Below are 23,913 nucleotides of genomic sequence, written 5' to 3'. Positions count from 1 at the left end.
GATCCCCTGAACACAGCTCACTAATCAGATCCCAATCACCTGAATTCTGATCACTTGTTCACTCACCTGTAAGTCATTATCACACTTTAGTTCAGTTCTTTGCACCCCGTCATTGTGAGGTATTGTTTGTTTTGTGACACACTTCTATTTGGTGCTTTGTTTTTCCTGTAATTTACTCCTCCCATGTATGATAGTGAGGCAGGCAAAAACTAACACCTTTTGCCTATTCCCTGCCTGTACTGTTGCCTTTCTGGACCCCCTGTGTATTACCTTCTGCCTGCCCCTGAACCCAGCTACCTGCCTCCTCCTGTGGTCCTTTACAATAAACACCTGCTGCGCAGTGTGCTTGAAACCAGCTCTGTCTCGCATCGTGTTCATTACAGACCCTTTTCCACTACGCAGAACTCGGTCCAAGAGATACCCAACGGAGACCTTCAAGTAAATACATTCATTATAATTCTGACCCATAAGAGCGGCAGTTCGGGGCAAGGTGTTAGGGCTAAGCATAGTTTACAAATGTATCCACATGTGCTTATCTGCACAAACCAGGGTTTGCAGATTTACGAATTATGAGACTGATTAGGAAATTAATTAATTAGTGACTGCTAGGCAATCGATACTGATATTCTTTGAGTTAATTTGGGAAACGGTAACTCATTAAAGAAACTTTTCCCTTGGTGCCCCAGGTTACTGACTCAATGGTTACCTGATTCATTTAATCACGTAATTATAAACATAGATCATTATTTGATGAATAGCAGTCGTCACAATAATACCAACATCACGACACAACTCACCACTATAGCTGTGTCTCTGCTCTAGCCATTTGGTTTGCCTACCTGTGTGCTGTATATCTGTCTCCACATCTTCTAATGCTGTCACTGTGCTTCTTCTTGTTCTGTCTACCTGCCTGTCTGCTTAAGCCTTATAAATTAGGAAAGCCAAGTGAACGATTAGGCTATATTGCAAATTAGTGCCTGTCATATGTGTTCCCCTGGATCAACACCTAGCCTACTGTAAGTGTTAATTACTATTACAGGGCTCCAGACTAACCTTTTCCCCTGGTGCCACTGGTGCCACTAACTTCTACAGTTGGTGGCATCAGCACATGAGTAATCAAAGTAATTCATAGTGCTTTATTACAAAGTGTAATAAATAGACTACTGTGGTATTCAAGAAAAAAGTTGTTTCCTCTAACTGACACGTCCAAGCAAGAACACATGACTGAACATATTTTGTCCAAGCGAATACATTTTGGGTTGACAATTAGACTATAGTAGCTATATTTTACTTTCAAAATAGGACTCCTTTCTTGATGATAAATTTTTTTCAATAGAGATTTATTACATCTTGATGTGGACTACTTAAAATCCCAGGCTAATTAGTTGGGTTCAACACCTGAGGAAGTGGAAACTCGAAACACGTGAACGAGATTGCTAACTCTAAATCCAAACGGCACACTCTGTACAAATGCTGTGGGTACTGTTATGCATATGTTCTGTAGTGAGATATGCTCGGTGCTGTTCTGCACTGGTACTGGTGCTTGGTACTCTTATGCATATGTTCTGGGATTCTCGCATTCTGGAGTGACCATATGCTTGGTGCTGTCTAGCTTGATGAGGGTACATCTGCTGAATGATGACTCATCTTTATCGTTGACAATTATTCAATGTAGGATTCTACTCGCTGGATTTACAGCGGTAAATAAAACATTTTGCAATTATGGTGGAATCCGGGGGCTGGCTCTGGAAATGTACTTGATGAATGTTTTCTGGAATTCTGTTCATTTGTAATACACACAACAGCAAAACTTAATAGGGCGAGGATGTCCACAGCACAGGCATGGGCAGGGATATCGTCTGCCGTAAGGGACCAACTGGTGTATTTCTTTTTGACTCTATGCTATTTGAGAAGATGGCTACGGACCTTTGGTGGGAGGCTTTTGATTGCCATTAGGCCATATCAACGCATGGAACGTGACCATGGGGTATGTATGCTGTGCATTTTACTGCGGTCTTAAAAGGCTCTATAACAATGGGATTTCCATTCCTACCCCCCGTTGTATACATTTGATTTTTTATCTCAGTAAAGGAGGCTGTCGGCACCTCCCTGGAAAAAACACGATCCCCCCCCCCACCCCCCCCACCCCCCCTTGGAAATCCAATGCTCGTCCAACCAATTCGTTCTGGCGCCGGGTCTGAAGAAAATAAGTATTTCCAAGTAAAGGTTAGTCGAAAATTTGCTGATTACAACTAAACAGCAGTTTATGACCTTACGACCTCAGACACAAGCGTAAGTTCTGCCACTGATTTTCCTGTTTACAAGGCTAAGTCATAGTAAGTACATTTTTCCTTCCTAAAGTAGCTGGCTATCAGTCAGTGCTAGTGGGAAAAAGTAAAGTGTGAGTGTTAGTTCACGAAAGGGAAGGGTGTTCGTTTAATTTCAGATTTTTTTTCTAGCAAGGCACTTACCCCCGGGGCAAAATACCACTATCGCTGACGCTGTGAAACAACACATTATCCAGTGTATGTGACAATAACAAATCTAAACATTTGTGAGGTGATTGGCCAGTACGGAAGCAGAGATTGACTGTCTGGCTTGTCAATAAATACCCTTCAAGGCGCAGGGCATTCGTTTACATAAAAAATGACATTCACAATAGAAATGTATGCCAATATTTGATTTGCATTATTGTGCGTGAACACACACAAGACACACACACACAAACCAAAAATCTATTCAAAACATGCCTAACAAAGTTACCTTCCCTCAATAACCACAATAGACATTCATCCGTGCTGCTAGAATTTCACTATTCATAGCCCAGAACTCATGGGCATTGTACATTTGATTAAGCCAGTATTGTTACCCCATGGACTGTGAAGAAGATAATTGGACGGCATACCGTTTCTCACTCATGCTTCTCCTCTGTAAAACTGTTGTATTTTTTCTGACTGTGTTAATATGCCCTTGACTCCGACAGCCTTTGCAATTGTTTGGACAGTGTGAAACAGGCCTCTAAAAGCATGGTACTCATTTGTTCTTGTGTGATAGTGCGATAAGCTCAATGTAAAGGCTTCACATACCCTCATTCTAACTTCTGAATATATAGGCATGTGATATTTGACTGTCTTCAATAGTTATTACATAGATAACGAATATATCTGTTCATCTGCAGTGCTACCAGCTGTCGCAAACAGTGCTGTCAGCTGGCATAAATTCTACATTACTTTGTGTTCGAATTCTGTTGGAGCAGAGGCAGAGATACAACGCATATTCCATCAGGCAAATCTAGCTATGATCTAAGGATGAACTGAGAAATATTGCATTCAATCTGTGATTTAACCTTTCAACTCGCATAGATGTGAGTGGTACAAACTGTGATAATACTGAAATGATTCCTATAGCATTTGATCAGGCACCCTTATAGTTTTTTTGTGCTGTGTTTTTTTTCTGAATTGTATTCATACTCAAGTGTTGATTTTTGAAAAATAGCTCAACTGACTCCTGCCTTGTATTCTGGTGGTCTAACATGACTTATACAGCGGTCTCAGATTTCCCAAATTCTCACGATCCTGCTGAGTCGAAACCAGTCAGGGCTGGAGCCCGGATAGGACTGCCTTTGTTCTCAGAGCTAAAGAGGGCACAAGTCTGCCCAAACATCTCTGACTGAGACTGAAAGGAAAAACCTTCTCTGCTTCCCCATGGGCTAAAGAACACTAATTAGCTACCGCAAAACAATCCCAATACAGTAGCGCCCAAAAAGATTTTCATAAACTGCAAGATTTTAGGCAGTATATTTTATTACCCTAATCAATATTGAAACATCAAATAATCATGCTGTATAAGTACCTATTTACAACAATTTCAGCAAATAAAATGCCTATATTTAAATGTTACAGTATAAACACATTTTACAGGAAGATGTCCCAAGAACTTTGCGTTGCCTGACAATGTCCCAAACATTTAAGGAAAATAGGTTGTTCCAGCATTGGCCAATCAGTCTGTCAGAAGCAAGTGGGGAAGGGAGGGAGTGTAGTATAGTACACTATCATTGATCAGGTTGGTTGCCTCTGCTTGGGCTTGCAGTACCTGGACTTGTGTCCTGTGTATCATGTGTCCTGCCATTGCGGTTATATATCCAATAGTAGTAGTTAAGTCCTGGGAGAGGAGTCACATTTAGTCCGGAGTCCAAAAAGAGGGGCTTGGTGATGGAGAGCATGACAACATCATAGCAAACACATTTAATGTGAATCCACACGTAAAGGGGAATTGGGAATGGGAATTTGTGGGATTCTCGAGAAACAAAGTGAATATTTCCTTAGTGGTTTGATTTAGTGGAATCTTTGGCTCAATTTTGTCTCTGGCTACAGTAGCTAAGGGATTATCAGGTGCCCCAACACGATGACCATGTAACAGACTGTAACCTGACTGTCAGGATTTGGCACTGATCTATGTATATTAGCTAAGTGCACAGTTCCTGGTGCACTTTTTTCTTCTTTACCATAGACCAGATCATAAGAGAAGATCAAACTGGTTTTACTATCAATACACATCTTCCATAGTCTAGCAAATAACCTAATGAAACCCCAAAACAAGCAAAGAAACTTAAAGAACAATTAAGTTAACGTTGCTAATCGTGAAAAAAAAACACAGAAAGCATACAATTAATATTTTTTTCTATTCTCATCAGTAGCTCATTACTATCGGTTTTATACATTTATAAAAGGAGTTTAATTATAATGCACAGAAGCAAGACCATGATTAGCAGAGCAAATGTATTGGAATGCATTTCAGAAAAAGAGACAAGAAAAATCAATATGAAAACCCTTTTGGCGAAAATGAGACTAAAACAAAAAAGTTTTGTAAGTTAATGTTGCATTATGGTGAATTATTGCAAATATTGGTCGTTACCAATACAACGTCACAATAAGGTGCAGGGCGTTTGATTTGCCTGCTGGGGGGCAGGGAGACTCCCAGCTCCACTAAAACCATTGACAACTGTGTGTCGTTTTCAAGGGCTTGTTAAATAAATGTTAACTATCAGTAGCGGTGTTTGGGTAAAATCACTGGGGACGCCAAGCCAGACAAAAAAACATATTACCACCTATGTGTTGTGATAATTGCATTATTTGCTCTGTAATCTGTTAGTTTATGTACCTTGACACTGTGATATACAAGCCTAAGCCCGAGACAATAAGAAGACAAAGTGGCAGAATAAATTCAAACACACCTTTGTTTCATCACATAACTGGAAAGCAACATCTGTCCGGTGAAGTCCACAAAACACATGGCATGTAACAAACAGTTACATGACCTACAGCAGTGGTCACCAACCTTTTCTGAATCAAGATCACTTTCTGAGTCAAATTGCAAGGCGAGATCTACCACTCAGATTTTTTTTTAACATGACTTTTAAAAAAAACGTAAGCCTATGAAACATTAACCTATTAAAAACAGTACTGTAGCAATGAGGTTTGTGCAGTAGGCTATAGGCCCAATACATTATCACTGCATATTGACTTTGCTTGAATTGCCCTGCCAATACATTGTTGTTCAGACCATTTTCTTTTATTATATAAAAAATGTTGACGTAGGAATGATCACACCGATAATATATCAGTTGTTGTATTACTTGCGAGGCACAGCTTTGTGAGCATATATTGAAATAATTAGCTTCTTATTTTTACTGGGCTGATGGTGTCTGCGGAAGGAGAGAGCAGCAGATTGAGGGTCCACCTCTCAAAGTCCCCCCCCCCCCTCCCTTTCCTCCACTGACACTGACCAAAAAGGGACACCGTCTTCCAGCTGATGGCGAAACTCGAGTCGCACTGCATTATAGTAGTCAGTTAACAACTGCTAGCGGTGATCACCGTTAACTCGGACATCAGCCAGCCTCAGCCCGGTCAATTCCTGCCAGTCTGCACAGTGCGATATCAACCCAGAGCATATCGGCCTGCTTTTTCTCTACCACATCTCCGGATATCCTACCGCAAGCTCTGAACCTTTACACCGGATCATCGCAGCTAGTTAACTGCTATCCGAGTGGCTAGTCCTGGCTAACGTCTCTGTCCCGAAGCAAGCACCAGTTAGCCTGGAGCTAGCCTTGAGCTAGGCCCATTTCCCGGCTAACCGAAGAGGTCCATCAGCCAATTCTTGGGCGACAATAACTTGTTTGCCAATTGGTCTGGACCCTTTACTGTCGACACGAAGCCCTGCCGATCCATCACGACTGGTCTGCCGACGTAACCGTCCGAGGTGGTTTCAACAGGCTCTTCCGTTGCGATGTCCCCGAAGACCCATCTGCTAGCCCTGCCCGCTATCTGTCTGAATCGCCGTGTCTCCAGCTCACCTAGCGTAGTAGCACTACTGAATTGGCTCCCTAACTCATCTATAGCTACTCACTGGACCCTATGATCACTCGGCTACACATGCCTGTCCCTAATGTCAATATGCCTTGTCTATTGCTGTTTTGGTTAGTGATTATTGTTTTATTTCACTGTACAGCCTCCAACCCTGCCCAAAATACCTTAACTAGCACTTTTGTTCCACCTCTCACACATGCAGTGACCTCACCAGGCTTAAGTGGTTCTTCTAGAGACAAAATCTCTCTCATTGTCACTCAATGCCTAGGTTTACCTCCACTGTACTCACATCCTACATCCACTTGTCTGTACATCATGCCTTGAATCTATTCTTCCGCTCCCAGAAACCTGCTCCTTTTACTCTCTGTTTTGAACGCACTAGACGACCAGTTTTATAGCCTTTAGCCGTACCCTTATCCTACTCCTCCTCTTTTCCTCTGGTGATGTAGAGGTTAACCCAGGCCCTGCAGCCCCCTGCACCACTCCCAATCCCCAGGCGCTCTCATTTGTTGACTTCTGTAACCGTAAAAGCTTTGGTTTCATGCATGTTAACATTAGAAGCCTCCTCCCTAAGTTTGTTTTATTCACTGCTTTAGCACACTCCGCCAACCCGGATGTCCTAGCCATGTCTGAATCCTGGCTTAGGAAGGCCACCAAAAATCCAGAAATTTCCATCGCTAACTACAACATTTTCCCGAAAAGATAGAACTGCCAAAAGGGGGAGGAGTTGAAATCTACTGTAGAGAGCCTGCAGAGTTCTGTCATACTATCCAGGTCTGTGCGCAAACAATCCGAGCTTCTACTTTTAAACATCCACCTTTCCAGAAACAAGTCTCTCACCGTTGCCGCTTGTTATAGACCCCATTCAGCCCACAGCTGTGCCTTGGGACACCATATGTGAATTGATCACCCCCCTATCTTCAGAGCTCGTACTGTTAGGTGACCTACACTGGGACATGCTTAACACCCCGGCCATCCTACAATCTAAACAGATGCCCTCAAATTATCAAGGAACCTACCAGGAAAAACCCTAAATCCGTAACCATGGGCACCCTCTTAGATATATCCTGACCAACTTGCCCTCTAAATACACCTCTGCTGTCTTCAACCAGGAACTCAGCAATCACTGCCTCATTGCCTGTGTGCGTAATGGGTTCGCGGTCAATCGACCGCCCCTCATCACAGTCAAACGCTCCCTTCAGAGAGCAGGCCTTTCTAATCGACCTGGCCCGGGTATCCTGGAAGGATATTTACTTCATCCCGTCAGTAGAGGATGCCTGGCTGCTCTTTAAAAGTGCTTTCCTCACCATCTTAAATAAGTATGCCCCATTCAGATATAGCCCTTGGTTAACCCCAGACCTGACTGCCCTTGACTAGCACAAAAACATCCTGTGGCGTACTGCACTAGCATTGAATAGCCCCAGCAATATGCAACTTTTCAGGGAAGTTAGGAACCAATATACACAGGCAGTTAGGAAACAAATTTGCATCCTGTAGCACAAACTCCCAAAAGTTCTGGGACACTGTTACGAGCACCTCCTCCCAGCTGCCCACTGCACTAAGGCTAGGAAACACTGTCACCACGGATAAATCTGTGATAATTGATAATTTCAATAAGCATTTTTTCTACGGCTGGCCATGCTTTCCACCTGGCTACCGGTACCGCAGTCAACAGCCCTGCGTCCCCCACAACAACTTGCCCAAGCCTCCCCCATTTCTCCTTCACCCAAATCCAGGTAGTTGATTTTCTGAAAGAGCTGCAAAATCTGGACCCCTACAAATCAGCCGGGCTAGACAATCTGGACCCTCTCTTTCTAAAATTATCCGTCAAAATTGTTGCAACCCCTTTTACTAGCCTGTTTCTCTCTTTCGTATCGTCTGATATCCCCAAAGATTGGAAAGCTGCAGCGGTCATCCCCCTCTTCAAAGGGGGAGAAACTCTAAACCCAAACTGCTACAGACCTATATCTATCATACCCTGCCTTTCTAAGGTCTTTCGAAAGCCAAGTTAACAAACAGATCACTGACCATTTCGAATCCCACCGTACCTTCTCCACTAATCAATCTAGTTTCAGAGCTGGTCATGGGTGCACCTCAGCCACGCTCAAGGTCCTAAACGATATCATAACCGCCATCGATAAAAGAGAATACTGTGCAGCTGTCTTCATCGACCTGGCCAAAACTTTCGACTCTGTCAGTCACCACATTGTTATTGGCAGACTCAACAGCCTTGGTTTCTCAAATGACTGCCTCCCCTGGTTCACCAACTACTTCTCAGACAGAGTTCAGTGTGTCAAATTGGAGGGCCTGTTGTCCGGACCTCTGACAGTCTCTATGGGGGTGCCACAGGGTTCAACTCTCGGGCCGACTCTTTTCTCTGTATACATCAATGATGTCGCTCTTGCTACTGGTGATTCTCTGATACACCTCTATGCAGACGACACCATTCTGTATACTTCTGGCCCTCCTTTTGACACTGTGTTAACTGTCCTCCAGACAAGCTTCGATGCAATACAACTCTCCTTCCGTGGCCTCCAACTGCTCTTAAATGCAAGTAAAACTAAATGCATGCTCTTCATCCAATCGCTGACAGCTCTGTCTTAGAATATGTGGACAATTACAAATACCTAGGTGTCTGGTTAGACTGTAATCTCTCCTTCCAGACTCACATTAAGCATCTCCAATCCAAAATTAAATCTAGATTCGACTTCCTATTTCAGAACATAGCATCCTTCACTCATGCTGCCAAAAATACCCTTGTAAAACTGACTATCCTACCGATCCTTGACTTCGGCGATGTCATTTACAAAATAGCCTCCAACACTCTACTCAGCAAATTGGATGTAGTCTATCACAACGCCATCCGTATTGTCACGAACGCCCCATATACCACCCACCACTGCGACCTGTACGCTCTCGTTGGCTGGCCCTCGCTTCATATTTATCGCCAAACCCACTGGCTCCAGGTCATCTATAAGTCTTTCCTAGGTAAAGCCCCACCTTATCTCAGCTCACTGGTCACCATAGCAGCACCCACCCGTAGCACGCGCTTCAGCAGGTATATTTCACTGGTCACCCCCAAAGCCAATTCCTCCTTCGGCCGCCTTTCCTTCCAGTTCTCTGCTGCCAATGACTGAAACAAACTGCAAAAATCACTGAAGCTGGAGACTCATATCTCCCTCACTAGCTTTAAGCCCCAGCTGTCGGAGCAGCTCACAGATCACTGCACCTGTACATAGCCCATCTGTAAATAGCCCATCCAACTACCTCATCCCCATACTGTTATTCATTTTGCTCCTTTGCACCCCAGTATCTCTACTTGCACACATCTTCTGCACATTTATCACTCCAGTGTTTAATTGCTATATTGTAATTATTTAGCCACTATGGCCTATTCATTGCCTTATCTCACCTCATTTGCACACACTGTATATATACTTTTTCTATTGTATTATTGACTGTATGTTTGTTATTCCATGTGTAACTCTGTTGTTGTTTGTGTCGCACTGCTTTGCTTTATCTTGGCCAGGTCGCAGTTGTAAATGAGAACTTGTTCTCAACTGGCCTACCTGGTTAAATAAAGGTGAAATAAAATAAATAAAATAATTTCAGATAGGTGAGGCTACCCTCACAATATCTCTCAATATTGGCCCCTCTTACTTGGATATTTGAGTGATTTAACATAAAAGTGAACTATACCTGACAAGTTTGAGTGGTTTAGGTTAATTTCCCATCCTTTGTGGGCTCTGCCTGTCAAGCAGCAGAAGGTCACATTTGCCCATGTACTTTCAGCTGATAATGTTTACTTTGCAAGCTACTGGTAGAAAAGTCATCCAGTTGGCTAAACATATATAGACCAATATAGGCCTACCTCGCGAAGTTACCTAACATCCCCTTTTCAACCTTGTTTTTAAGAGTGCTTTACCACGACAGACATGATAGGCTACATTTATTGATAGACCACATCAAATTGACTAGCTAGCTAATAACAGATCACGTCAATATGGCTAGTTAACAAGCTAACAAGCAAATCAAACAAGCTAAAATATTGTTTGATTTGCTTGCCATCTACAGTATAGTGGTGGTGTAACGTCTGCTTCCAACTCACACTCTCAAACATGTAGCTCCCTTGAATGCAGCTCACTTTACAGACCACTTTCCAGCGCACACTCTCAAACACATAGATCCCCTGAACGCAGCTCACTCTCCAGATCCCAATCACCTGAATTCTGATCACCTGTTCACACACCTATATGTCATTATCACACACTATTTAGTTCAGTTTCTTTGCACCCCATCATTGTGAGGTATTGTTTGTTTTGTGACACACTTCTATTCAGAACTCAGTTTTTCCTGTAAATAGTCCTCCTGTGTATGATAGTTTTGGCCTGCCTCACTAACGACACCTTTTGCCTATTCCCTGCCTGTACTTTAGCCTATCGGATTTCCTGTTATCAACCTATTGCCTGATCTCCCGGATGACGTTACTAGCCTTTTCCCTGCCTGTACTGTTGCCTTTTTTGGACCCCCTGTGTATAACCTTCTGCCTGCCCCTGGACCCAGCTACCTGCCTCCTCCTGCGGTCCTTTACAAATGAACACCTGCTGCGCCCTGAGTTTGAAACCAGCTCTCTGTCTCCCATCGTGTTCATTACAGTTGGTGACAGAAGATTGGAAATAGACAGGAAGAGAACTTGCCGATGTCAAGCTCTTCCCAAAAGCCTTATTTCTGACAAAGCAAGCTAATAATACATTGTTTGCTTAGCTAGCTAGCTACATGCCTAATGGATAAGCTACCCTCACGTATCTGAAATCACATGATCAATTGATGTTTACTGATCATGAAAAGCATGCGGTTATTTGCTGTGTAACTGAAGATCGAGCTAAATGTGGAATAATCGGAAACATGAAGTTCTGACTAATCTTTTCAATGCTCTTTTTGTCGTGAATTTTTAGATACTACTGCACTGTTGGAGCTAGGAAAACAAGCGTTTCACTACACCCGCAATAACATCTGCTAAATATGTGTATGTGACCAATAAAATGTGATTTTATTTTATTTGAGGAGATGATATTAAAACCAAATAGTTATAACATTGATTTAATAATACCGTGAAAACGGCACGTAGATGTCAATGGTTTAGCGGAGCTGGGGGTCTCATTGACCCCCAGCAGCCAAATTGAAGGCTCTGCACCTTATTGTGACGTTTTATTGATAATGACCTATAGACTTCCATTATGTACATTAATTAAGAGAATGAATTAGTATTTCATAGTCATGAACAAGTCATATGTTATTTTGTGCTATGGACAACCTGCTTGTCAATGGCTTTTCGGATATGGGTGAAAGCATTGTAACAGAAAAATGAATTTGATATTTAAGATATTCAAGGAAGTAATAAACAAACATGCATTGAGTGTGAGACTGTTTCTGTCTGCACAAGGCTATGAAATGTTGCAGTTTTCCTTTTGCATGCTGATATAGCATGCTATTACTTTACTTGAAAGATTTTTTACACCTCAATGGGAACTAATAATTAAACATTTCAAAATGTACTGTATTAGTAGTTATACGGAACGGAACAAAGTCTAAAGGGAACCATGGAAAGATTACAACGCAAATTGAAATCTTTGGTCCTTTGTTATTACTGATATGTGAAAATATGATTGGGAATATATGACATTCGTCATCATACACAACACTCACACAACAGAGGACAAGGAGGGATGTTAGTTCAACCCTTATCTGGATGATGCACAGGTGCTTGATGATGACATCCTGTTACAGTAGCGGTTTCACCTCTGTTCAAAATGTCAGTGTCCTAAAACATCGACTACAAGGTACTAGCTTCACCATTAAGATGGCGTGGATCACAAAGCTCACAAAATACTATCTACCAGCTCCAATGGAAAAAATACTGCATATATCACTGTTACTCCACTAGGTGCTGTATATTCCTACCATTCTATTGCATTGTTCCTGTCCAGTTAAGGTGCTGGCAGTTGTTGCCCTATGATGACAAATGATATAAAACAGTTTATGGCTCATTGAGAGTCTATTTCCATAATGTGGTGGAGGGAGCCAAGGCCACTGGATTTCTTATAGAAATAAAATATGAGAGAGAGAGAGATAGAGAGAGATGCATATATTTAAATATATTGCCATTCGGAGCTTAAGTGTGGACCCAGCCTAACCCAGAGGTACTCTGGATGCTTCCCTTCGCAGTGAGGAGCTCATTCATAAATATTACACAGCGCATCCAGCCACTCACTCCTCTGCTCCACACCAGCCATAGGTCATCTGTCAGCAGGCCATCATGGACAGAACTTACTGGAAATTCATCAGTTATGAGAGCAGTAATGAGCTGAATTAGGTATAATAAACGTGGCATGGACATGTAATTCTCCTCAGGATGTTGTACTGTAGTTGGTGGTCTACTGTACACTATGCCTCACTCATGACTGTAAATGTAAACATGTGCATTGTTTGAGAAAAAAAACACATACAGTATGAATGAATCCCACTTACAAACAGAAACACACAGATTCAGACACCCACACACACACACACGCACATGCACATACCGAAACACACACTCCTGTGTGTTACAAGTACAGGTAGTATGTCCAGTAGAGGACGTTGATGAATACAAAGGAGAGGGGGAAGGTCATCCTGGAGTAGTTGTCTATTAAGTGGGGATTCTCCACATGGAAACAGTTTGCAGCTCTGCGCAGGAACTTGCGGAGGAGGACCAGGACAGTGAGGCAGCGATTGGGAGGCTCCTCAGGAGCCTCGGGCTTGGGCTCGCTGCCAGTGGGGCTGGAGGGGCCCAGTTCCAGCTCTGCAATGGGCGCTGAGACTGCAGCAGCTTTCTCCTTACGCCTCTTGGCCCTATTGTTTTCAGCGGCGATGGTAGTGACCATGCCGTTCATCTCCTCGTCAAAGCCTCCCATCTGGTGACCGTACTGGAGGGGAGGCAGGGGGAGAGAGAGGGGCACAGTGAGATGTGTGAAGAGTACACATATTAAAGCACCAAAAAACTGATGCTATTGACTGAAATGAAAAAAAGGACGAGATACTTACATTAATAGTGTATGCGACGTCGCAGAAGACAAGAAATTACAAAGTTGATGACGATTCTGATAATGATGAGGATGACGACGATGATGATAACAATGATGCCGATGATGATGATCAAGATCATAAAAATGACGGCAATGACGATGCCAATGATGATTACAGCGACAATAACAATGATGACGAACGTGACAATGATAACCGCGCCACTGTTGATAACAGTGCTGAAGGCCTCACCATGACAATGTTGGCGTCGGGGTGGTTGAGGGTGCAGAAGTGGGCCACGGCGTACTCGATCAGGGCTCCGAAGATGAAGCTGAAGCAGATGCCCAGGTACACATCGATGGCCTTGATGAAACAGTTGGCGTTGGGCAGGGACGTCCTGGCACCCATCATCAATGTGGTCATGGTCAGAACCGTGGTCACTCCTGTCACAAACCACGGCACAATGGTTGGATGAGTCATTCAATATTTGAAAGCGTCAAGATCGCCAGTCTTCCTTTCAATTCACAAACAACAACAAAACTATAGAGTTTAATGATGAACTACCAATAGGATTCAGCTTGAGTTGAGTTACCTGGCCTTAATACACCAGGCTAGATGTGTACTCTATACTACAGTAATATAAAGGTAGGCTAACAGGAGTGTGATATACTTGTGGAACATCCTGCTTTCCCTAACCGCCAGCATTCTACACGTTTTCAGACAGCCAAATAGCTTCTGATCAGCAGCTTTGCATGGAGGAGAGTGTGATAGGGTGGTAAAAGCATGGATTTGATTGGTGGGTGTGCTTCCTGGTTTAAGGAACAGTGGTTTACCGATGCAGACCCTTGCGGGGACGGAAGACTGGCTGATCCAGAAGGACACCCAGGACAGGACCACTAGCAGGCTAGAGGGAACATACGTCTCCAGGATGAAGTACAGGATGCTTCTCTTCAGCTCAAAGTGGAAGATCAGCTTGGGGTAGTGGCCTGTGAGAGAGAGAGATAGAGAGAGAGAGACAGCAGAGAGACATTAGAATGAGTGTGCTAATAGAACCCAAGGGTTCCTTTACTACCAAATATCAATTTAAAGGGATAGTTCACCCAATTTACAAAATTACATATTGGTTTTCTTACTCTGTATGAAGTCTATGGACAAGGTAGGTACAGATATTAGCATTTTTTTGCGCATCATGCTCAAATCATCTATAAGTGACTTTGTTGAACTTCACAATACATTTATGATACTTTCGGATGATTTGGATGATGCGCAAAAAATTGCAATATCGGTACCATGACTTGAATGCGATTTGTGCCACAAATGCTAAAACGTTTGCAAATGGAAACACTGTCAGGGAAATGAAACCAAAGCATGGATTACTGTCATACCTTGCCCATAGACTGCTTACAGGGCGAGGACACTGAATGTGTCATGTTGTAACGTGGGTGAACCTTCCCTTTAAAAGATGAACATGGCTAACAACTGTCACGAAAGACTAAATCTAAACAGTTGCCCAAAATATTTGTGAAAGGACAATGAAAGGATAATGTTCGAGGCACAGTAGGAGTTGAAAGTCGAACCTGTTTCATAGATGGCCTCAGACGCAGAGGTGTAGTGGTCCTCTACTGTGTACTGGGCCAGACGCAGCGTGTCCAAACCACTGACCGACTCATTCCCTCTGGTCCAGTAGAACATCACATCATTGGTGTTGTAGCCCCCTGTAAATATATATATATATTGAGAGAGAGATAGTTAATGGGGGTCTATTACACTAAGCGACTACATGTTTTGCAGTAACACTTCATCACACATGTACTACTTACTATACATGTAATAGAAACACAAACGGTCATCCATAAAACAATGAATAAAGGTTAGCTGGCTACTGAGCTGTAAGTGTGTGACAGCCACAGGCAAACTTTAACATGTAAACGTTTTATTAAATAATAGTAGCATACAGGAGCAACAGCCCTCCATTGGTCATTGTGAAGCACTGTGACATCCAGTAGGAGTGAATAGGAAATGCTAATGCAAATGCAGCCTTACTTCAAGAGAGGGAGAGAGAAGGGGGAAAAAAGAGGGCAAGAAGGAAACAACAACATTGAGGACAGCGCTGCTTTAACAGTTTCCTTCCTGCCTAACACAACAGCAGTTGATTCATCCATATTTCAGGTCTTATATTATGTCAGTACCTTACACAATCCTACAGACCGGTTTACAACCAGTTTACATTTGATTTAGAAGACCTCATATTGACACTGTATTTATAACAACGTATAATAAACGAATGAGCAAGCTGCTTACTGTATAAGCTATAAAGTGAGCAAGCTACTTACTGTATAAGCTATAAAGTACTGACAGTTTTTCTTCCTGATAATCTGGGTACAGCTCCGAAACTGACTGAAACCACCTGGCACATCTGGCGGGGTAAAGCAAATGCTCAAAGAATTTGAAAGATTTCAAATAGTACTTGAACCCAGGTCTGCTCGGAAACAGTTTTCTAACCTCATGCCTTTGGAGATTCATTATGAGACGTAGTTCAGTAATTGACCTGCAGAGGACGATGTAGCATAAGAAGCCCTACGAGGCGACTGACTGGAGGAGGAGAAATCTCCATTATACTGGGACACAGAGGATCCCCATTTCCTGTTGCTTCATTAGACCAAACACTCATTGGTTGGCCTTTTATCAATTAGTTTTGCTCACGTCCTGCATCTTCTCGCTTCAGTTCTCTCTCGCCTCCTCATGAAAAAGGTCAAAGTTAACCGTGGAGCTTCGGAGAAGAGAGTGAACACGGAAATGCGCTTGCTTGAAAAGCCTCCTACACTTGCGCATCATTAGGCAAATGACGTTTACAGCGGTGGATCCCAAAGTAAATGTGTAAAGTGCTCAAAACAAATGAAGTTAGTAGTGCAAGACATTTATTGCTAAAACAATAAGGACCATATTGTTTTTAACCGTGTGCATGTCTTTCTCCTCTGGCAAAACAAAAGCTGATTGAAAGGGTGTGTGGCAGATTTCAAAACTCTTCCACGGTAGGATGGCTATCGGGACGGGGAGGACATTCTTCCGTTTGCCTACTAACGAATTGACACAGTCCTCGACCCCTTATCGGTTTGCGAGTCGGGGGGAGAGAGGACTGAGGAGAGAGACAGAGGACGGTCTTTTGCCCAAATGAGAATGATCTCCCATGATCTCATGGCTCTTACACTGCCATCTCATCATCTCCCCTGACATGTATGAAAATCCAGGAAGGCATACATTATTGAGGAAAGTGTGTTTAACGTAGTATGCAGATCACCCTGACGAAAAGCAACAGAGACTTTGAAGCTGCTGAGGCTCAGGATCTCTTGTTGTAACTTCCTCAGTGCTGATATGTTTGCCCCTTTTACCCGACTGAACTCGTTATTTTCATGGCTGCCAGGTCAGGGCAATGTGCAAATAAGGGTTTGAAGCATGCGCCGGCGCCGCAGTCCTATGCAGCAGAGCGTGAACGGTTACATTAGGACATAAGGATCTTGAAGTGCTCTGAAGCCTGAAAAGTGCACTACCCTGCAGCCTGGTGAAGGGAAAGCTTTTGCCTCTTAAAATATCCTCCTCACTGATACAATGAGATGGGGGCATCTTTAAAATGGCTGCATAGAGACTTTTTAAAAATCTTCAAAACCAAATCCATACAGCATCCTCCCCTGTGGTGAGTGTGGTCTCGTCATTAAGCAACAATCAAACATGGCTGGGAACATCTTCTGACTCCAGGCCTTTTTTGCTGTCAGTAGCCACTACAGTTGTCACCTTCATCTCTATCTAAACAGTGTAATCTTTTGTCTTTAAACTTCCCTGTTGGAAGTGGAGCGCAGCCTGGGGAGTGAAGAGGAGCGGGGAATGATGTTCCATTTTTGGCAGCACATTAAAAATAATGAAAGCTCACAGTCTGGCGCTTTTCAGTGTGCTGCTGAAGCAAGGCTCTGGGAGTCTGGGATGCACAGAATATGTTTAGCCTGGCAGTAATGTAAAGAGGAAAACAATTTACTTGACTTGAGTTAACCTCTACATGTATTGAGTGGGATCAGTGGAACAGTAGCTCCCTCTGACTGAGTTCGTTGTTGGCATGTGATATAGCTATAGCTATAGCTATAGCTTAGCATGACTTGCACTGGCGTAACACAGTTTTGTAACACAGAATGTGTTAGCCAGACAGCCACACACAAACCGATCGCTGTCCATGGTGCTGAAATGTAGTCATGTCTATGTGTCTATTGCCTAACATTTCCTAAAGCTATACATGGTGTTGCAATGCTGCCATTTTTAGACTGTTGGCATGTGGCAATAATGACCTGTTCAGTAATTCAAGTTGGAAATTCAAACATCGCAGATTGTAAAATACATGTTTGATGCAACAGGATACTAATCAGCTCATAACCATCTGTCCTGTATAGGCTACCTGAACCGGCATGACATGAGCCGTCCTCGTGCTCTCTCCCAGCTTGGATAGAAAGTTACCGTGCGTAAAACCAGTCTATTAATGCCAAATAATAAAGTCAGTTCACCCTCAAAACGCTAGCTTACCAGGGATTGTTTCATTATGCAGTGTACTATCTATAGCTATATACCGTATTTAGCTGCTAGTTATAAAACCTTTTCAAAAAATGACACATCAAATAACCTAACAATGAGGAAAAAGTAGTCGGCTTGAGGATAAATCCAGACACTATTTTGTCTGGCTAATAGCCTACAAAAATGGGCTGCAATATTCAAGGTAAATTCAACTAAATCAAATGAAATCCAACTTGAGGAACTCCCCTGAAGTCCTCTTTTTGTTTGTGTGCAAATATTTTCACCACTGCCTGTAGTTTTAGGTTTGCTGGCCCTACGGTTTTCTATAGGCTACTGAGTATTGCCAACCCAGACAGTCTCTCCTGAGACATTGTGCATTATAGCCTGTGTCCATTGTGCCGCACACAATTTAAACTTAGTCGTGAAGGATGCATGCAAAGACATACCAGGGATAAGTGTCTGTTGATATTGCAACCACACAACTTGAACACCGGTTCCCCAGTATGAACGAAATCGCAAAACGCTTTTTATGTTCAATCCCTAAATATGATCATCTGTTTGCATCTGCCAACAATCTCCTCCTGTATTCCCTGCATACCCACGACTGTGTGGCCTCACACAGTTCCAACTCCATCATCAAGTTTGCTGACGACACAACAGTAGTAGGCCTCATTACCAACAACGACGAGACAGCCTACAGGGAGGAGGTAGGCACTCTGACGGCGTGGTGCCAGGTAAACAACCTCTCCCTCAACGTTAGCAAAACAAAGGAGCTGATTGTGGACTGATTGTGGTCAATAACTTCCAATTCCTGCGTGTACACATCTCAGAGAAGCTGAAATGATCTAGCCACACTGACACCGTGGTGAAGAAGCCACGACAGCGATTCTTCAACCTCAGGATTCTGAAGAAATTTAGCCTGTCCCCGAGGGCCCTCACAGTGTTCTACAGGAGCACCATCGAGAGCACACTGTCGTACTGCATCACAGCATGGTACGGCAACTCCACAGCCGCAAATTGCATGGTACTTCAGAGGGTGATACGTGCAGCCGAACGCCTCATTGGGTGCACACTGCCTGCTCTACAGGACACCTACAACACCAGGTGTCGCAGAAACGCCATCAGGTACACCAGCCACTCAAGCCATCGCCCCTTCAATCTCTGAGACGCAGGCAGTACAGCTTTATTGTTTTCATTTTACTTGGTTCCCACACGCCCTCAATGGTCATGCTGCTCCACCTATGGTCATTCCCTCGTACAGCCCCTCAAAAGTCTTTACTATGCCTCCCCCCTAATGGCCATTTATTTATTAATCAATGCTAAAGTTGTTATGATGTATATAGTGCTATTTCTATTTCTATAGTTGTTTTTTATGACCATTTTCATTATTTTATTTAACTTAGTCCTGCATGTTGGAGCTCAGAAGCTAATATTTTCACTGTACCCTGCGATCACACCTGCAACCCTGTACATATAACTACTAAACACTCTGAATCTGAATTGACTGTCCAGAGCTTAAAATATACAGCTCATCTCTTTCAGTAACGTGTTGAGGCCGGCAATTAAGGAGAACGAGAGGCTCAATTAATGATGTTACAGAACTGCTGTATTTGAAGCACAACTCCCTTCTGCATTCAAAAAGTATTCAGACCCCTTGATTTTCCCCCACATTTTGTTACGTTACAGCCTTATTCTAAAATGGATTAAATTAAATCTACACACTATAATCCATAATGACGAAGCAAAAACAGGTTTTTAGAAATTTTAGCAAATGTATTTAAAAAAAAACTGAAATATCACATTTACATAAGTATTCAGACCCTTTACTCAGTACTTTGTTGAAGCACCTTTGGCAGCGATTACAGCCTCGAGTCTACTTGTGTATGACTCTACAAGCTTGGCACACCTGTATTTGGGGAGTTTCTCCCATTCTTCACTGCAGATCATCTCAAGCTCTGGTTGGACCACTCAAGGACATTCAGAGACTTGTCCCAAAGCCACTCCTGTATTGTCTTGGCTGTGTGCTTAGGGTCGTTGTCCTGTTGGAAGGTGAACCTTCGCCCCAGTCTGAGGTCCTGAGCTCTCTGTAGCAGGTTTTCATCAAGGATCTCTCTGTACTTTGCTTCATCCATCTTTGCCTCGATACTGACTAGTCTCCCAGTCCCTGCCACTGAAAAACATCCCCACAGTATGATGCTGCCAACACCATGCTTCACCGTAGGCATGGTGCCAGGTTTCCTCCAGACGTAAAGCTTGACATTCAGACCAATTAGTTCAATCTTGGTTTCATCAGACCAGAGAATCTTGTTTCTCATGGTCTGAGTCTTTAGGTGCCTTTTGGCAAACTCCAAGAGGGCTGTCATGTGTATTTTACTGAGGAGTGGCTTCCATCTGGCCACTCTACCATAAAGGCCTGATTGGTGGAGTGCTGCAGAGATGGTTGTCCTTCTGGAAGGTTCTCCCATCTCCACAGAGGAACTCTAGAACTCTGTCAGAGTGACCATCAGGTTCTTGGTCACCTCCCTGACCAACGACAACAGAGAAGTCGCAGTCAGATGGCGGGGGCGGGGAGGTGCCTGTGAGATGGCTTGAATGGAAGATGAACCGTGCTGCCTGCCTTGCTCCTCTTTCCCTGTTGACCTCGTCACTCTGCTCAAGCCATGCGGTTCCCTCTTGACTGTTGCTCCCTCTGTTGGAGGCTTGAAATAATCAAAATGTTCATCTCCAGCTGAAACACAGTCCAGGCCTACGCTATCACATAGCTGTTTTATTTGATTGTTGTTAGTTTTGCTTTTCAAGCGCTTTGCGGTTCTTTCTGTCGTGAAAAGCACTACTATAGGAGTTGAATAAATTCTAAGCCACGCTGCTGCCTAGATGTAGAAGTGAATTGGAAATCTTACAGCTCTCCAGTTGCAGAGTGCAGGTTTGCTTGTCCATGGGATATTTGGTCAGATCCATGTTGCAGGCCACAGTGGTGGTGATCCTGGAGAGATGAGAGAAAACGGTTAACAGAGGTTTCTTTCCCCCTAGCAGAACCATCTCAGTGTTTCCCCATGTATTCCCTCTGGCGTACCTCTGAAGGCACTAATGCGGTTTGTGTCCCTCTCCTCAATCCTAAAATAAACCCTTTGCACTGTTCAATCACTGCTTTAGATAATCCAATTACTCATTCTCATTGAGCACACTGAGCAATATTTGATTTAGTGATCCTGCAGGGACTTACAGTATCTACACTGAATAAAAATATAAACACAACATGTAACGTGTTGGTCCCATGTTTCATGAGCTGAAAAAAACGATCCCAATGTTTTCCATATGCACAAAAAGGCTTAAAATGTTATGCACAGATTTGTTTACATCCCTGTTAGTGAGCATTTCTCTTTTACCAAGATAGTCCATCCACCTGACAGGTGTGGCATATCAAGAAGCTGATTAAACAGCATAATCATTACACAGGTGCACCTTGTGCTGGGGACAATAAAAGCCCCACTCTAAAATATGCAGTTTTGCACAACGCAACAGATGTTTCATGTTTTGAGGGAGCGTGCAATTGGCATGCTGACTGCAGGAATGTCCACCAGAGCTGTTGCCAGAGAATGTAATGTTAATTTATCTACCATAAGCAACCTCCAACATCGTTTTAGAGAATTTGGTAGTACGTTCAACCGGCCTCACAACCTCTGACCACGTGTAACCACACCGGCGGCCCAGGACCTCCACATCAGGCTTCTTCACCTGGGGGATCGTCTGTGACCAGTCACCCGGCAGCTGATGAAATTCTGGGTTTACACAACTGACGAATTTCTGCACAAACTGTCAGAAACCATCTCAGGGAAGCGCATCTGTGTGCTCGTCGTCCTCACTAGAGTCTTGACCTGATTGCAAATCGGCGTCATAACCGACTTCAGTGGGCAAATGCTCACTGTACCGGGCATATGGCCATGTGGGGGAGCGTTTTTTTATTTAACTAGGCAAGTCAGTTAAGAACAAATTCTTATTTACAATGACGGCCTAGGAACAGTGGGTTAACTGCCTTGTTCAGGGGCAGAACGACAGATTTTTACCTTGTCAGTTCAGGGATTTCATCTAGCAACCTTTCGGTTACTGGTCCAAATGCTATAACCACTAGGCTACCTGCTGGTTTGCTGATGTCATTGTTGTGAACAGAGTGCCCCATGGTGCCGGTGGGCAGTGGTGTAAAGTACTTAAGTAAAAATACTTTCAAGTACTACTCAACTCTATTGCATTTTATTGATGTTAATTTGAATGCACAAAGATACCGTGACGAGGTCCTGAGATCGATTGCCGTGCCATCAATCTGCTGCCATCACCTCATGTTTCAGCATGATAATGCACGGCCCCATGTCGCAAGGATCTGTACACAATTCCTGGAAGCTGAAAATGTCCCAGTTCTTCCATGGCCTGCATACTCACCAGACATGTCACCCATTGAGCATGTTTGGGATGCTCTGGACCGACGTGTACGACAGCGTGTTCCAGTTCCTGCCAATCTCCAACTTTTCACATCCATTGAAGAGGAGTGGGACAACATTCCACAGGCCACAGGCGAAGTAGATGTGTCGCGCTGCATGAGGCAAACGGTGGTCACACCAGATACGGACTGCTTTTCTGATCCACGCCCCTACTTTTTTTTTTAAAGGTATATGTGACCAACAGATGCATATCTGTATTCCCACTCATGTGAAATCCATAGATTAGGGCCTCGTTTATTCATTTCAATTGACTGATTTCCTTATATGAACTGTAACTCAGTAAAATCTTTGAAATGGTTGCATGTTGCATTTATTTTTTTGTTCAGTGTAGTCCAAGGCTCTTTGTATTGATGGATCCCTGTGTGTGTGTGTGTGTGTGTGTGTGTGTGTGTGTGTGTGTGTGTGTGTGTGTGTGTGTGTGTGTGTGTGTGTGTGTGTGTGTGTGTGTGTGTGTGTGTGTGTGTGTGTGTGTGTGTGTGTGTGTGTGTGTGTGTGTGTGTGTGTGTGTGTGTGTGTTTCTCCAGATGACTCACCTCAGGGCGTAGAGCACTGTTCCATTGGGGAAGATCCTGATCAGCCTGTTCTCCACAGTGATGTCATGGAGGAAAGACTTCTTGGAGTCTACGATGAAGGTGTCTGGTACCCAGAGCAGCTCCACAAGTCTGCCGTCCAGACTCAGGCTTTTGTTCCCCTCAAACACCAGGCGCTCGTCTGTCCAGCGCTGACGCAGGAAGATGGTGGCCGTGTAGTCCTACGGAGCAATGTCAAAGGTCAGCATTACTGCAGTTACAGTGCATCTTCAAGTCTAACAGCTGATTACATAGCATGACATACTGGATATACTGGACTGTAATATGTATTTTAATATCACAAATTCTGGCCTAATGAGTCATTAGACTTGTTGGTGTTTTGTGTTAGAGATGTCTCTTTCCATTCACCACTGTTTGGAGGATGAAAATATGTGGATGAATGAATGTGCGCGGGTGGCCTAGTAAAGGAGTCCTTTTGAAGTGATTTATTTGACAATCAGATGACAACATTATGACTGGTTATGCCACAACAAAAGGAAATACTTTTCAAAAGTTAAATTACAAATCTCATTGAATTAATAGAGATTATATTTAATTCTATGATTAGGCCCATTAAAAAAAATCATAGTATGTCCCGTACCGGGAGGAAATTAAATCTACTTTCACCCCTTATCACAATGTACAATGCGTCATAAATGACACAGGAAGTTGTCCCACCATGTTGATCTCTGATATGGTGTCAATGCTGGCAACGTCCAAACTCATGCCCACAGTCACTGGCCCATCTACAGAGATGAGACAGACACACAGAGAAAGGGCAGGAGGGGAGAGAGAGAGGGAGAAGCAGACAGAAAGAGAGAGAGAGCAAAATATGTAAGAGCTGTACTTTCATGTCAATAAAGCATATTTCAT

The 23,913-nt window shown here is 43.4% G+C and overlaps 1 protein-coding gene across 1 annotated transcript in view; it reads right to left on the bottom strand.

The window, feature by feature from the left end:
* Positions 1 to 3,785: 3,785 nt before the first annotated feature.
* Positions 3,786 to 23,913, bottom strand: part of LOC129853134 (gamma-aminobutyric acid receptor subunit pi-like) — a 59,826-nt gene continuing 39,698 nt past the window's right edge. The window contains exons 3-9 of the mRNA XM_055918863.1: positions 23,719 to 23,786; positions 23,005 to 23,222; positions 20,879 to 20,961; positions 15,005 to 15,142; positions 14,261 to 14,413; positions 13,680 to 13,870; positions 3,786 to 13,330 (exon numbers count right to left, since the gene is read on the bottom strand). Coding sequence (XP_055774838.1) covers positions 12,971 to 13,330; positions 13,680 to 13,870; positions 14,261 to 14,413; positions 15,005 to 15,142; positions 20,879 to 20,961; positions 23,005 to 23,222; positions 23,719 to 23,786 — 1,211 coding nt within the window. The 3' untranslated portion in view covers positions 3,786 to 12,970. The remainder of the gene's footprint in view (positions 13,331 to 13,679; positions 13,871 to 14,260; positions 14,414 to 15,004; positions 15,143 to 20,878; positions 20,962 to 23,004; positions 23,223 to 23,718; positions 23,787 to 23,913) is intronic.

Source organism: Salvelinus fontinalis, chromosome 1 (assembly GCF_029448725.1).
Source record: "Salvelinus fontinalis isolate EN_2023a chromosome 1, ASM2944872v1, whole genome shotgun sequence".
NCBI lineage: Eukaryota > Metazoa > Chordata > Actinopteri > Salmoniformes > Salmonidae > Salvelinus > Salvelinus fontinalis.
The sequence above is the reverse complement of the archived record's forward strand: the minus strand, read 5'-3'. Positions and strand labels throughout refer to the sequence as shown.